The sequence below is a fragment of the Leptodactylus fuscus genome, chromosome 3 (genome assembly GCF_031893055.1).
Source record: "Leptodactylus fuscus isolate aLepFus1 chromosome 3, aLepFus1.hap2, whole genome shotgun sequence".
NCBI classification, from domain to species: domain Eukaryota; kingdom Metazoa; phylum Chordata; class Amphibia; order Anura; family Leptodactylidae; genus Leptodactylus; species Leptodactylus fuscus.
The window spans coordinates 16,760,119-16,775,376 of record NC_134267.1 but is presented as its reverse complement, the minus strand read 5'-3'; the positions used below and the strand labels follow the sequence as shown (position 1 = coordinate 16,775,376).

Genomic DNA, 15,258 nt, shown 5'->3' with positions numbered 1-15,258 from the left:
TGTTCAGGTGCCACTATGGGGCATAATAGTATGTGCAGGGGCCACTATGGGGAATAATACTGTGTGCAGGGGCTACTATGGGGGATAATACTATGTGCAGGGGCCACTATGGGGCATAATACTGTGTGCAAGGGCCACTATGGGGGATAATACTGTGTGCAGGGGTCACTATGGGGCATAATACTGTGTGCAGGGGCCACTATGGGGAATAATACTGTGTGCAGGGGTCACTATGGGGCATAATACTGTGTGCAGGGACCGCTATGGGAAATAATACCGTGTGCAGGGGCCACTATGGGGCATAATACTGTGTGCAGGGGCCACTATGGGGCATAATACCGTGTGCAGGGGCCACTATGGGGCATAATACCGTGTGCAGGGGCCACTATGGGGCATAATACTGTGTGCAGGGGCCACTATGGGGCATAATACTGTGTGCAGGGGCCACTATGGGGGATAATACTGTGTGCAGGGGCCACTATGGGGCATAATACTCTGTGCAGGGGCCACTATGGGGGATAGTACTGTGTGCAGGGGCCACTATGGGACATAATACTGTGTGCAGGGGCCACTATGGGGGATAATACTGTGTGCAGGGGTCACTATGGGGCATAATACTGTGTGCAGGGGCCACTATGGGGCATAATACTGTGTGCAGGGGCCACTATGGGGCATAATACTGTGTGCAGGGGCCACTATGGGGCATAATACTGTGTGCAGGGGCCACTATGGGGCATAATACTGTGTGCAGGGGCCACTATGGGGAATAATACTGTGTGCAGGGGCCACTATGGGGCATAATACTGTGTGCAGGGGCCACTATGGGGAATAATACTGTGTGCAGGGGCCACTATGGTGAATAATACTGTGTGCAGAAATGTGGTTTGTGCAGGGGAAGAAATGATCGGGGAAGGGGGTATGTCAAATGTCCGCCTTGGGGCCCAGCCATTTCCTGTTACCCCCCTAATGACTTCACCTCTGGAGAAGAAGAAAGCAGATATGTTTTTGAAGTCCTACACAATCCCTTTAACTGGGATCCCTACAGATCAGTTGTTTGAAGTAGAGTACTGCTTCTGCTTCACAGGCCATGTTACATCACATTCATCGGTTACATGGTCTGTTGCAGCTCAGTCCCATACAAGTGAATGGACTGAGTTGCAATACCAAGCACAGCCACTATACACTGTACGGCACTGTGTTTGCTAAGTACTGAAGAGGCAGCTGATCAGCCAGGTGCCCGAGTGTCAGACCCCCGACGATTTTTAATTAATGACCTACCCTAAAGACCAGAGCTGAGCTGAACTTGACCATATGGGAGTAGTAGCCAGAAACAGGCCTCAGGTGTAACCAAGAGACACCTATAGCAGTGACCATTAAAATTCACGTGAATGGGACTGAGCTGCAATACCAAATGCAGCCCATGGAAAGGAGTGGCGCTGTTTTGGGGGGAAAAATAAGCTGACCCTGTATTCCAATTCCAGACAAGCCCTACCCTAGATTCAGTGCGTACAAGAGAACGTAGAATAAGACTTCTAGACTGTAATAAATAATGCCGCCATACACTGTTCATCACACGATAACACCACTAATGGCCTTGGAAAATAAATGTCTACATCTCGCTTTGCTATCTGCAGCGACTTGGGTCAGCGTTCCCGCGCTCAGTATTAGATTGTGACTAGAAGTGACTGCTCGGAATCATTTGTCTGTTCTGGAAGTTAATTTGTTTCCATGTTAATATTTTTCATCCTGCCTCCATAGAATTCCCATCCTTGTTCCTCTTGTGTCGCCGAGATAAGATGCTGACATCTTATTGTCCATCTGCATGACAAAGTATACGCTGTTGTTGCAGCCTTGTAACAATACAGGGAATCTAATGTGTAGGACTGGCACATTTATATATGTCGGAGGTTTGTCTCCGGACTCTGCGTATTCCCAGATGATGTGCATTAGAGAGGAACCGGAACAAGAGGTCAGGGACTGAACCGGTGCGAGAAGGAGCCGAGGACTAGACTGTGCTGGGCATGGAGTGGATGACTCAATCACGGTGCTGTCTGGGCTGGAAGTGAAAGGAGGAGAAAGAAAGCAAAAAGAATTAAGTTCCGAAAAAGAAAAAAATTGTGAAGGTGCTTGGGGAATGTTTTTGGACAGATGAGGCAGAGTGGGATGGTTTTGTCTGTAATTTGTGAAGTATAAGGGCTAGTTCACATGGGGGGCGGTGGGGCGGATTTTGGCGGGTTGGCTCAAATGAATGGGCCAACTCCGGAGGTTGCTGCTGCCAGGCGGACACCACTGCTCAACGAGCCACGGAATCCACCTGAAGAAAGGGCAGCTCGCTAGCGGTCTCCATAGACCACCATTGTGAGAGATGGATTATGACGTGGATTCTGCGCCATAATCCGCCCCCTCTGTGCCCGTGTGAACGGGCCCTAAGGGTACGTTCACATGAAGTTGCAAGGATTTTTTTCCCCTGGCATAAGCCTCATGGGTAGGGTTGAGCGATCAGCATCAGAAAGGATCGGATCTCGATCGACGATCGAGCAAATTTGCAACATCTTTGGCTCAAAAAAGGTGAAGGGCAATTAATGCATGGGGGCCAATATAGGGGCAGTATATTGTGAGGGGCCAGTAAAGGGGGAATTTATTGTGTGGAGGAGGCATCACTGCATGAGAGCCAATATAGGGGCAGTCTGTTGTGGGAGGCCAGGAAAGGAGGCATCACTGCATGGGGGCCAATATAAGGGCAGTATGTTGTGGGAGGCCAGTAAAGGAGGCATCACTGCATGGGAACAAATATAGGGGCAGTATGTTGTGGGAGGCCAGTAAAGGAGGCATCACTGCATGGGGGCAATATAGGGGCAGTATGTTGTGGGAGGCCAGTAAAGGAGGCATCACTGCATGGGAACAAATATAGGGGCAGTATGGTGTGGGAGGCCAGTAAAGGAGGCGTCACTGCATGGGAGCCAATATAGGGGCAGTCTGTTGTGGGAGGCCAGTAAAGGAGGCGTCACTGCATGGGAGCCAATATAGGGGCAGTATGTTGTGGGAGGCCAGTAAAGGAGGCATCACTGCATGGGAGCCAATATAGAGGCAGTATGTTGTGGGAGGCCAGTAAAGGAGGCATCACTGCATGGGAGCCAATATAGGGGCAGTCTGTTGTGGGAGGCCAGTAAAGGAGGCATCACTGCATGGGAGCCAATATAGGGGCAGTATGTTGTGAGAGGCCAGTAAAAGAGGCATCACTGCATGGGGGCCAATATAAGGGCAGTATGTTGTGGGAGGCCAGTAAAGGAGGCATCACTGCATGGGAACAAATATAGGGGCAGTATGTTGTGGGAGGCCAGTAAAGGAGGCATCACTGCATGGGGGCAATATAGGGGCAGTATGTTGTGGGAGGCCAGTAAAGGAGGCATCACTGCATGGGAACAAATATAGGGGCAGTATGGTGTGGGAGGCCAGTAAAGGAGGCGTCACTGCATGGGAGCCAATATAGGGGCAGTCTGTTGTGGGAGGCCAGTAAAGGAGGCGTCACTGCATGGGAGCCAATATAGGGGCAGTATGTTGTGGGAGGCCAGTAAAGGAGGCATCACTGCATGGGAGCCAATATAGAGGCAGTATGTTGTGGGAGGCCAGTAAAGGAGGCATCACTGCATGGGAGCCAATATAGGGGCAGTCTGTTGTGGGAGGCCAGTAAAGGAGGCATCACTGCATGGGAGCCAATATAGGGGCAGTATGTTGTGAGAGGCCAGTAAAAGAGGCATCACTACATGGGGGGCAATAAAGAGACAACGCTTGTGGTGGGTAACGTGCTATACTATGTGGGGCCAGTTAAGGGGGCATTATTCCATGGTGGGACCAGTAATGGGAACATTATACTGAGTGGGTGTCAGTAAAGGGGGCTTTATACCATGTAGGCACTGGTAAAAGGGGCATTATACCAGGAAAAGGGGGTGTTATACCATGTGGGGGTCATTTAAGAGCATTTTGACTGTGTATGGGCCAGTAAAAGGGGCTTTATACCATGTGAGGGCCAGGAAAAGGGTGTTACACTGTGTGGTGACCAGAAAATGGGACAATATACCTTGAGGGTGCCGGTGGACTTTATACCATCTGGGTATCGATAAAGGGTGCATTATATTAAGTGGGGACCAGGAAAAGGGACGCTTTACCATGTGGGGGTCCCAGACAAGAATTTGCTTTGCTAGTTGCGCCCCTGACCGGAGGCCACCCTGAACCGCTGACCCACCCCCACAGATCCGTCCTAAGGATAGACCATAAAAGCAAAAGGATTCCTGGAAACCACTTTAACATTCTGTGCCACTTTGCCGATCAGGTGTTAAGTGTCAAGATAAAGTCTGCTCCACCTGTACACTCCTCTGCATGGTAATGATCCCGAATTGCCAACTTGATTGAGATGCATGTCCAGGTGGGAATCGCACAACAATGGAGATCAAGAGACCCGGGACAGGAGGCAGTGACAAGTCTGCAGCCGCCGCTCATAGCCCAGATCCAGAGCCTCGGTGAGAATTGTGAGCGACAGCTGGTTAAACTAGCGGCAGACAAACTGTTTGACTTGCAGGCACTGTCAGCGGCCCTGCATACAAACTATCAAAACTTAGCCTATGGGTCAGACTGATCATTATCGCATTATACACAAGAGGTTACTTGCAAACTACCTTGTCATTGCGCACTTGTCGCCTCGGTGCACCGCCTGACAAACTGACTTTAAAACTGTTTTACCAAAGCCAAAAAGAACAAGAACATTTCCCCGTAAAGTAAAGTCCCAGAAATGTCTCCGCTCTTCTAACAAATACAGAGAGACCATTATAGTACAACCTGACACCCGAATGTCTGCAGACCTGAGGACATATCACTACTGGATCTGCATATATCTACATCGGAACGGACCGCAGTGCGGAGTTCTGCCCGATTCAGGGTGGAAAACATGTCATTATTCACCCACCTCATATAATATATATTACATGACGGCACAGGATTCTGCTCATTGTTGAGTCTGTTGATGGAGGATCCACTTTTTTTTATTTGTTGTACTTTTCAATGTCCGCGATTTTTATGGCCTCATCATCTTGAATGGACGTCCAATGGACCAAAATAGAGTTGTCCTCCTGTTACTCTTCTTCTAGCTGTGCCCCATCTTTATGTTAGGTAGATACCTCCATGGGCCATGCAATTTGCAGATAGGACATGTATAATCTGCACATTTGTAGGTTGGCGAAGCTGGTGTCCCACTTGATCCCATAAATGGTGACCAAGCAGGCCAAGGAAGTGTTGTATGTTGTATGTATATGGACGGAGACATTCCTGGAGAACCCTTGTGTGTGTGGGTGAGCATTATCCAGAATGTCCTATATATGTCACTGAGCTGTTAGTGTTCTCGTATCACTACTAGGGGTGACCAACTATTCTATATGATGGCTACCCACACCATCCAACAGCATAGGCAGGATTGAAGAGCTCACCACCAGGCCTCCATACTCCAACCCAGCCATGGATGGATCCCAAATTGAACCTGGATTCATTGCTAAAGATGATACGGTTCCAGTCCTGGTTTCTTGTTCACGACACCACTGTAAACGAAGGGGCCAATGGCTGGGTGTCAATGGCAGGATATGTAATAGGTTGCTTGTGCTTTTCCATGATGAAACTAATTTCCGTGATGAAACTAAATCCTCTCTACTGGTCTGTCTTGGCCATTCAAAGCCTATTTGCTTTGTCTGTGCCCTCAGTGCTCCCAACACCTCCAAGTCCCAGCAGCTGGTTAGAACAACCTAGATGGAGGGGTAATTTGTTGCAATAAGCTTCTTGCCTCAAAGTCTGTCAACTGGGCCAACTGTCTTCCAGTGTGTCATAGACATGCGCCATGTCCATCAGTCAATGGTTTTTAACCAAGAGGTACACTACCCAAAAGTAGCCTTTGAGATCCTTTCTATATGGCTGCACTTGTGGCGAGATCCAGTGTCTGTCTAGACCAGGGATGGGCAATTAATTTTCCCATGGGGCCACATGAGGAATTGTAACGGTTCTAGAGGGCCATGCGTGCCGTGGCACATTTAGCTCCACCCACTTCTCCGCTGACTCCACCCATTCTCAATCATTTTTCCATGTGTCCCACAAAGTAAAATCCTCCTACAGTCACCCTAACATTATACCCCCCACATTGTAACGTTTCCCTCCAAATGTCCGACAGTATTAAGTCCCTCTCCTGGTGCCCCAGAATAAACCAGCAGAAACTAGAGGGGGTGTTAAACTGGGGCAGCTGGAGGGGGACATTAAACTGGTGGCAACTAGAGGCAGACATGTCCCCCTCCAGCTACCCCCATGGTTTAATATCCTCCTCCAGCTGCTCCAGTTTAATATCACTCTCCATCTGCCCCCTAGTTTAATGTCCCCCCCTCCATGTGCATTCAGTGTAACTGCCCCCCTACATCTGCCCCTAGTTCCCCCCTCTTGCTCACACATGCTGTCTCCTCTCTCTTTATCATCCAGCAGCCTCCATTGCCGGCAGCTTGCAGGAAGCGCACAGTCCCGTGTGGCTCCGCCCACTAACGAGTCATAGCCTATCCTGGTGATAGGCTGTGATGACATCATCACAGGTCCTTGAAAAAACTTCCGCTAGCTATGCGGGCTGGATAGAAGCAGTCAGAGGGCTGGATGTGGCCCGCGGGCCGTACATTGCCCAGGTCTGCTCTAGACCATACCTGTAATAACTTACATCTCTGCCTGAAACATATCTGTATGACGAGTTTTGCATCAATCTGATATTTCTTGTAATAATAAAAATTCTAAAATAAATCCTAATAATAATAACAACGTCTATGTGCTCGACATACAGTAGGAATCCACAGTCCACTCCACCAAGGCTTCTGTCCTGATAGATATGTTGTTAGGGGCTGCTCAAAGATGTATCGACTGTGACATTGAATAATTTGTCTCTATGGATTTAGATCTTGGAATGAGACCGCTTTATTCAAAACATCACTTAGATTTCAGCGAGAATCCCGGCCTTTCAGCTAAAAATCAATAGGCTCCTCTCTTTAGTAAATTACTTCATTTGGAGAAAACACGGCCGTGGTTACTGGCGTCTATCTGTACAGAATAAAGCCGCAGAGCTCAAGGAAAAACATATATATGGAAATAGAAGAATCCAGCGCGTACTCAGAGGTATACGGCCGGGGTTAGGAGGAGGGGCCTAGAAACCCTGACAGTGGGCTGTATTAAGACTCACAGAGCATTGCCTAGACTGCAAACATTTGTGTTCATTTCTAAATTCACTTTTCTATAATGTATCAGTCCTGGCTGTTTAGCTCACAGAGCATTGTCTAGATTCGATACAATTGAATTCACTTCTAAGCTTAGTTTGTTAGAATGTATCGACACTTGAGTCTAGACTTTTTAGCTCACAGAGCATTGTCTAGCAGTTTGCTTTGGGTTGGGGGTCCATGTAACATAAATGCCACAATTTGCCCACGTCGAAAAACGTGGCGTTTTACAGTCAGGGCAAAGTGGGTGGGATTCTAGCGAATCCCATGCCTACTTTGTGGTATAAATCGCACTGCTGACATGCCGCAATTTCCTAAATTGGTGCGGTTTTGGAAACTGCAGCATGTCAATAATACCTATGAAAAGGCGGCGGTTTCCCTATAGGTGTAATTGAAACAGAAAGTCCACGGAAGAAACCTCTGCAAACTTTCTGTCTAATGCCCCACGAGACGCCCCGTAGCAAAAATGCGCCGCAGGAAAAACTGCAACAGTAACACAACATGGTTCTTCCCACAGCGCTTTAGGCAGAAAGTTTGCTGAGTTTTCCTCCATGGAATTTATGTTACAATCATACCTATGGGGAAACCGCGGGCGTTTCCGTAGATATAACTGACATGCTGCGATTTCCAAAAACACGCTGTTTTTGGAAACTATAGTGTGTCTGCACCGCAGTCTTTAACGTAAATCGTAGCGTTTACGTCCTGTGGGGCCCCGGCCTAAAGCACTGTGGGAAGAACCGCGTTGCCACCACGGTTTTTCACAAATCGCTTTCTTGCTGCGGGTCACCTAGTGGAGCCTTAGCCTTAATATATAATTTTGAAGTCCAGGTTGTTCAGGTCACAGAGCATTGCCTAGACTGTATAGAATTGAATGTATTTTTAATCATAGTTTTTAATAATATGTCAACACTTGAGTCTAGACTGTTTAGTTTACAGAGCATTGTCTAGTAGTTTGATGTATCAGTCTGGAGTCTAGGCTGTTCATCTCACAGAGCATTGCCTAGACTGGATACAATTACGTATCAATAATTTATCAACACTTGAGTCTACATTATTTAGCTCACAGAGCATTGTCTAGTAGTTTTTCTATAATATATCAGTCTGTAGTCCAGGTTGTTCATCTCACAGAGCATTGCCTAGACTGTATAAAATTGAATTTATTTTTAATCTTACATTATCAAAAACTATCAACACTTCAGTCTAGACTGTTTAGCTCACAGAGCATTGTCTAGTAGTTTTTCTATAATATATCAGTCTGTAGTCCAGGTTGTTCAGCTCACAGAACATTGCCTAGACTGGATACAATTATGTATCAACAATGTATCAACACTTAAGTGTAGACTATTTAGCTCACAGAGCATAGTCTATTAGGTTGCTATATCAGTCTGGATTCCAGGTTGTTCATCTCACAGAGCATTGTCTAGACTGGATACAATTATGGATCAATAATGTATCAACATTGGAGCCTAGGCTATTTAGCTCACAGAGCATTGTCTATTAGTTTGCTATATCATTCTGGAGTCCAGGTTGTCAGCTCACAGAGCATTGCCTAGACTGTATAGAATTGAATTTATTTTTAATCTTAGTTTTTGATAATATATCAGCACTTGAGTCTAGATTGTTTAGCTCACAGAGCATTGTCTAGTAGTTGCTATAATATATCAGTCTGTAGTCCAGGTTGTTCAGATCACAGGGCATTGCCTAGAGATTATATACAAGTGTACCTACTTCTCAGCTGGGAGCAGGACTATATACAGGGCTATATACAGGGTTACTATTTCCGCCCCTATGCAATACTTAATGCACATATCCTGACACTGGTGAGTAAGTGAAGGATAAAGTATGTTATAAAGTTACAGGACTCCTTTATATGCAGATTACATCTTATTTTGCCACCTACTTTCCGTATTTACCATATACAAATGATCTCCATTAACCTGTTCAGCACCAGCATCATAAGCGGACTATCTGTAGTATCGGAGTTTCTAACCACCCCCCCCTTTTATATTCAATAGGTATTAAAATACAATTCAGAACAAAGGCAGCGGAGGGTTTGATTCTGTGTGCTGTGTCAGCCGGAACGCAAGAAGAATACATTGTGCTTCAAATAAGGAATGGACGTCCTTACTTCCTTTTTGATCCACAGGTAGAGTAATGAGCAAACTGGTGAAAAAGATCTCTATCAACCATCCCAAAGGCATCTTGTGCATTTAATGGTTTAAGATGATGAGGCATTCGCTGTTTCCATTTTTCCTATTGATCCAGGTTAATGGGTTCTTTAAAACCTTTGAAGATTGAAGTTCTTTGGGAAAGAACTATTGAAACACCTTAGGCTCTTTCCAATTTAATTAGTTATCTATTTACTAGGACTTCACAATTTATGGATAAGAGCGGCCGGTGGAGGAATTTGTTGACCTTGCTAATATCTCAGCACCTGTACGTCTTACATTGTAGTCGGGGTTATTATTATTGTTATAGATTTCGTGGAATGCTAAATATTTACCAGATTATGTATCAAAGTTATTAATGAGGAAGGTTCTGGAATGTCTCAGAAGGAAAGAAGATCAATTGGGGTCACCAGGTTATAATAATTGGATTATGTCACTGCATCGGGTGCATGGAGCACTAAGTATAATGATATTTATGGCATGGCAATGCCTGGAATCAGATGGATAGATAGATAGATAGATAGATAGATAGATAGATAGATAGATAGATAGATAGATAGATAGATATGAAATAGATAGATAGATAGGAGATAGATAGATAGGAGATAGATAGATAGGAGATAGATAGATAGGAGATAGATAGATAGATAGGAGATAGATAGATATGAGATAGATAGATATGAGATAGATAGATAGATAGATAGATAGATAGATAGATAGATAGATAGGAGATAGATAGATAGATATGAAATAGATAAATAGATAGATATGAGATAGATAGATATATAGATAGATAGATAGATAGATATCAATGAAAAATAGGCAACACTCCAGAAGGTTCAAAAGATGGTGGACTTTATTGGCCTATCGGTGATGTTTCAGAAGAAGAAAAACCTTTCTCACAATAGACTGATACATATATAATAGATAGATAGATAGATAGATAGATATGAGCGAATGGCGTTCGATCGAATTGATATTCCATCGAATATCAGGACGTTTGAGGCATTCAAGTACAATCGAATACCATGAGGCAAACGCACAAAAAAATTTGTATCCCCTCCCACCTTCCCTGTCGCGTTTTTTTCACCAATAACTGCACAGGGGAGGTGGGACAGGAACTACGATAACGGAGGCATCGAAAAAAATCTGAAAAAGTAATTGGCTGGCTAAATCAGGTGACCTCCAATTTATACGAATAGTGGATTTAATATTCAGTTAATTTGAGACTGTGAACTATGTGACTGTGAGACAGGGATAGATGTACAGGCAGGGTTAGCTAGGGATTACCTTTATTTAGGTGGGAATGTTACTCACACAGCTCTTTGGGGCTCTATCTGGTCGGGATCCCTGTCAGCTTGCGATATGCAGGAGCTGACTTTTTCCCATAGGAATGCATTGACCAGTGTTGATTGGCCGAAAGCCATACACTATTGAGGGGCTATTCAAAACGAATATCGAATATTTCACTGTTCGCTCATCTCTAATAATAGATAAATAGAGTTGTGATAAAGAAATAGATAGATAGATAGATAGATAGATAGATAGATAGATAGAAGAAAATTCAGACAGCACCTCCTAATGTGAACAGGTGCAAGCTACCGTGGCAAAATACATAAGAACAGAAAAATATAGCAGCACTCTGACACAGCACAAAGGCTATAAGGAATAAAGAAAAACTACAAAAATACTATAAACTAAATATATAAATAAATTTGAGGTTCTTCGTTGTACATATTTTATCAAACAGTAGGAAGCCCCTGTACCTGTACCTGCCCCGACAAGGCGACCTCATTAAGGTAGGACCCTACACTAATACCTCTCCTGGACCCAAGTATGGGTCTGCAGTGTGAACACAGGGCAATAAAATACCTCTCCCGGACCAGAATAAGTCTACAGTGTGAACACAAGGGAAGCAAGGAACAGAGAACACTCACCTTAAATGGCCTTGGGGAAATGGGTTCTCTGTTCCAAATAAATAGGCCTGTGCAATTGAATGGGAGTGCAGGTCCAACTAAATGGAACACCTGTTCACATTGGGAGGTGCTGTCTGAATTTAGTTCTATGTATATAGTAAGAGGGGTGCGGTTCCCTTTAGTTGGACTTGTGATAGTAACATATAGCATGTGATAGTAACATACAAAACTTAACAGCAAGCTGAAAGATCTCCCAATCTTATACAGAAAGTGGATTTATTCATTTAGAGCTTCCCCGTCTTTATCTTGGTGCTGCTGATCTTTCCACTACTTAACAAAATAATTCTCTACTAGATTTTCCACCACCAGACAAAACCCTCTTGGAGTCTTTGTTAGCCTGCGGTCAGTGCGACCAGGGGTCTATTGCTGGGATTGCAGGGACACTGATCAATGTATCTATCACTTATCTCGCACTTCCAGGACGCTGTGGCCTAAGGGTTAATAGCCGGCAAATAAATACACAACTTTCGCTCTTGAATTCTGTTGAAATGTGAAAAAATCCGGCAAAATGCTTGATGTTCTGTGAACTGAAGGGTGAAAAGAAATGTGAGATTACATATAGAATAAAGAAAAGCCACTGTGAAATGTAAGGTCACTGGAAGAGAGAAGAGATGTATGGGTGAGGGGCGGCAATAATATCCCAATCATGTATAAGGGCGGCATTAATAATAAGTGGCAGATTGTAACAAGATAGAAGCTTTCTGCCCCAAACCCCCCAAATCTCAAAATACCCCAATGTTTCTAGGATTCATCACCTATAGAATAAATTATCTCTGTACTGTGACATCACTGTGTGTACTATCCTGTACTGTGACATCACTGTGTGTATTATCTCTGTACTGTGACATCACTGTGTGTATTATCCCTGTACTGTGACATCACTGTGTGTATTATCCTGTACTGTGACATCACTGTGTGTATTATCCCTGTACTGTGACATCACTGTGTGTATTATCCCTGTACTGTGACATCACTGTGTGTATTATCCTGTACTGTGACATCACTGTGTGTATTATCCCTGTACTGTGACATCACTGTGTGTATTATCCCTGTACTGTGACATCACTGTGTGTATTATCCTGTACTGTGACATCACTGTGTGTATTATCTCTGTACTGTGACATCACTGTGTGTATTATCCCTGTACTGTGACATCACTGTGTGTATTATCCCTGTACTGTGACATCACTGTGTGTATTATCCTGTACTGTGACATCACTGTGTGTATTATCCCTGTACTGTGACATCACTGTGTGTATTATCCCTGTACTGTGACATCACTGTGTGTATTATCCTGTACTGTGACATCACTGTGTGTATTATCCCTGTACTGTGACATCACTGTGTGTATTATCCCTGTACTGTGACATCACTGTGTGTATTATCCTGTACTGTGACATCACTGTGTGTATTATCTCTGTACTGTGACATCACTGTGTGTATTATCCTGTACTGTGACATCACTGTGTGTATTATCCCTGTACTGTGACATCACTGTGTGTATTATCCTGTACTGTGACATCACTGTGTGTATTATCTCTGTACTGTGACATCACTGTGTGTATTATCCCTGTACTGTGACATCACTGTGTGTATTATCCTGTACTGTGACATCACTGTGTGTATTATCCCTGTACTGTGACATCACTGTGTGTATTATCCCTGTACTGTGACATCACTGTGTGTATTATCCTGTACTGTGACATCACTGTGTGTATTATCTCTGTACTGTGACATCACTGTGTGTATTATCCTGTACTGTGACATCACTGTGTGTATTATCCCTGTACTGTGACATCACTGTGTGTATTATCTCTGTACTATGACATCACTGGGTGTATTATCCCTGTACTGTGACATCACTGTGTGTATTATCCCTGTACTATGACATCACTGCGTGTATTATCTCTGTACTATGACATCACTGCGTGTATTATCCCTGTACTGTGACATCACTGTGTATTATCCTGTACTGTGACATCACTGTGTGTATTATCTCTGTACTGTGACATCACTGTGTGTATTATCTCTGTACTGTGACATCACTGTGTGCATACCTCCCAACTTTTGAAGAACCGAAAGAGGGACAAAATGTGTGGCGCGCATAGTGCACCGCGGCAAATTTAGCCCCGCCCACGTTTGTGTTGACCCCGCCCGCTTATTAATTTTTCATGTGCCCGCACACAGTATAATCCTCCTACAGTCACCCGTAAATTATATGTCCCCCCTCTATCTCTCCCCCAGTTTCATATACACCCTTCATCTGCCCCAGTTTCATGTCCCTTTTCCATCTCTGCCCCCAGATTCATGTCCCCACATCTCTGCCCCCAGATTCATGTCCCACATCTCTGCCCCCAGATTCATGTCCCTCCATCTCTGCCCCCAGATTCATGTCCCCTCCATCTCTGCCCCCAGATTCATGTCCTCTCCATCTCTGCCCCAGATTCATGCCTCCCATCTCTGCCCCCAGATTCATGTCCCCCATCTCTGTCCCCAGATTCATGTCCTCTCCATCTCTGCCCCCAGTGTCATGCCGTCCTCTCTTTCATCTGCCCCCAGATTCACGTTCCACCTCCACATTAAACTTACCTTCTCCTCCGCTCCCTCGCCGCACTCTGCCCGCCTCTCTCCCTGACACATGCGGCTGAAGCAAGGAGCTGACACAGGTCAGCTCCTCGCTTCGCTGCTGCCCGCCTCTCTCCCTGACACACGCGGCTGAAGCAGCTCGCGTGCTCGCTTCGCCGCTGCGTGTCTCTCTCGCTGACACATGCGGCTGAAGCGAGGAGCTGACCTGTGTCAGCTCCTCGCTTCGCTGCTGCCGCCGGCTCCTGGCTTGTACATCGCGTCTACAAGCCAGGAGCCGGCGGCAGCGGCAAAGCGAGGAGCTGACACAGGTCAGCTCCTCGCTTCAGCCACATGTGTCAGCGAGAGAGAGAGACGCAGCGGCGAAGCGAGCACGCGAGCTGCTTCAGCCGCGTGTGTCAGGGAGAGATGCGGGCAGCGGCGAAGCGAGGAGCTGACCTGTGTCAGCTCCTTGCTTCAGCCGCATATGTGTTCAACTCAGATCTGCGTCCTCTGGACGCAGATCTGAGTTGAAATCGGGACATACCTCCCTCCAACCGGGACCGCGGGACATGTCACCCAAATCGTGACTGTCCCGCGGAAATCGGGACGGTTGGGAGGTATGCTGTGTGTATTATCCTGTACTGTGACATCACTGTGTGTTTTATCTCTGTACTGTGACATCACTGTGTGTATTATCTCTGTACTGTGACATCACTGCGTGTATTATCTCTGTACTGTGACATCACTGTGTGTATTATCCTGTACTGTGACATCACTGTGTGTATTATCTCTGTACTGTGACATCACTGTGTGTATTATCCTGTACTGTGACATCACTGTGTGTATTATCCTGTACTGTGACATCACTGTGTGTATTATCTCTGTACTGTGACATCACTGTGTGTATTATCTCTGTACTGTGACATCACTGTGCGTATTATCTCTGTACTGTGACATCACTGTGCGTATTATCTCTGTACTGTGACATCACTGTGTGTATTATCTCTGTACTGTGACATCACTGTGTGTATTATCTCTGTACTGTGACATCACTGTGTGTATTATCCTGTACTGTGACATCACTGTGTGTATTATCCCTGTACTGTGACATCACTGTGTGTGTTATCCTGTACTGTGACATCACTGTGTGTATTATCTCTGTACTGTGACATCACTGTGTGTATTATCCCTGTACTGTGACATCACTGTGTGTATTATCTCTGTACTGTGACATCACTGTGTGTATTATCCCTGTACTGTGACATCACTGTG

General features: G+C 45.3%; 1 protein-coding gene across 1 annotated transcript in view; it reads left to right on the top strand.

The window, feature by feature from the left end:
• The window catches only part of USH2A (usherin), a 514,207-nt gene that overhangs the window by 197,683 nt on the left and 301,266 nt on the right, over positions 1-15,258 (top strand). Inside the window, exon 22 of the mRNA XM_075267084.1 lies at positions 9,293-9,423. Coding sequence (XP_075123185.1) covers positions 9,293-9,423 — 131 coding nt within the window. The remainder of the gene's footprint in view (positions 1-9,292; positions 9,424-15,258) is intronic.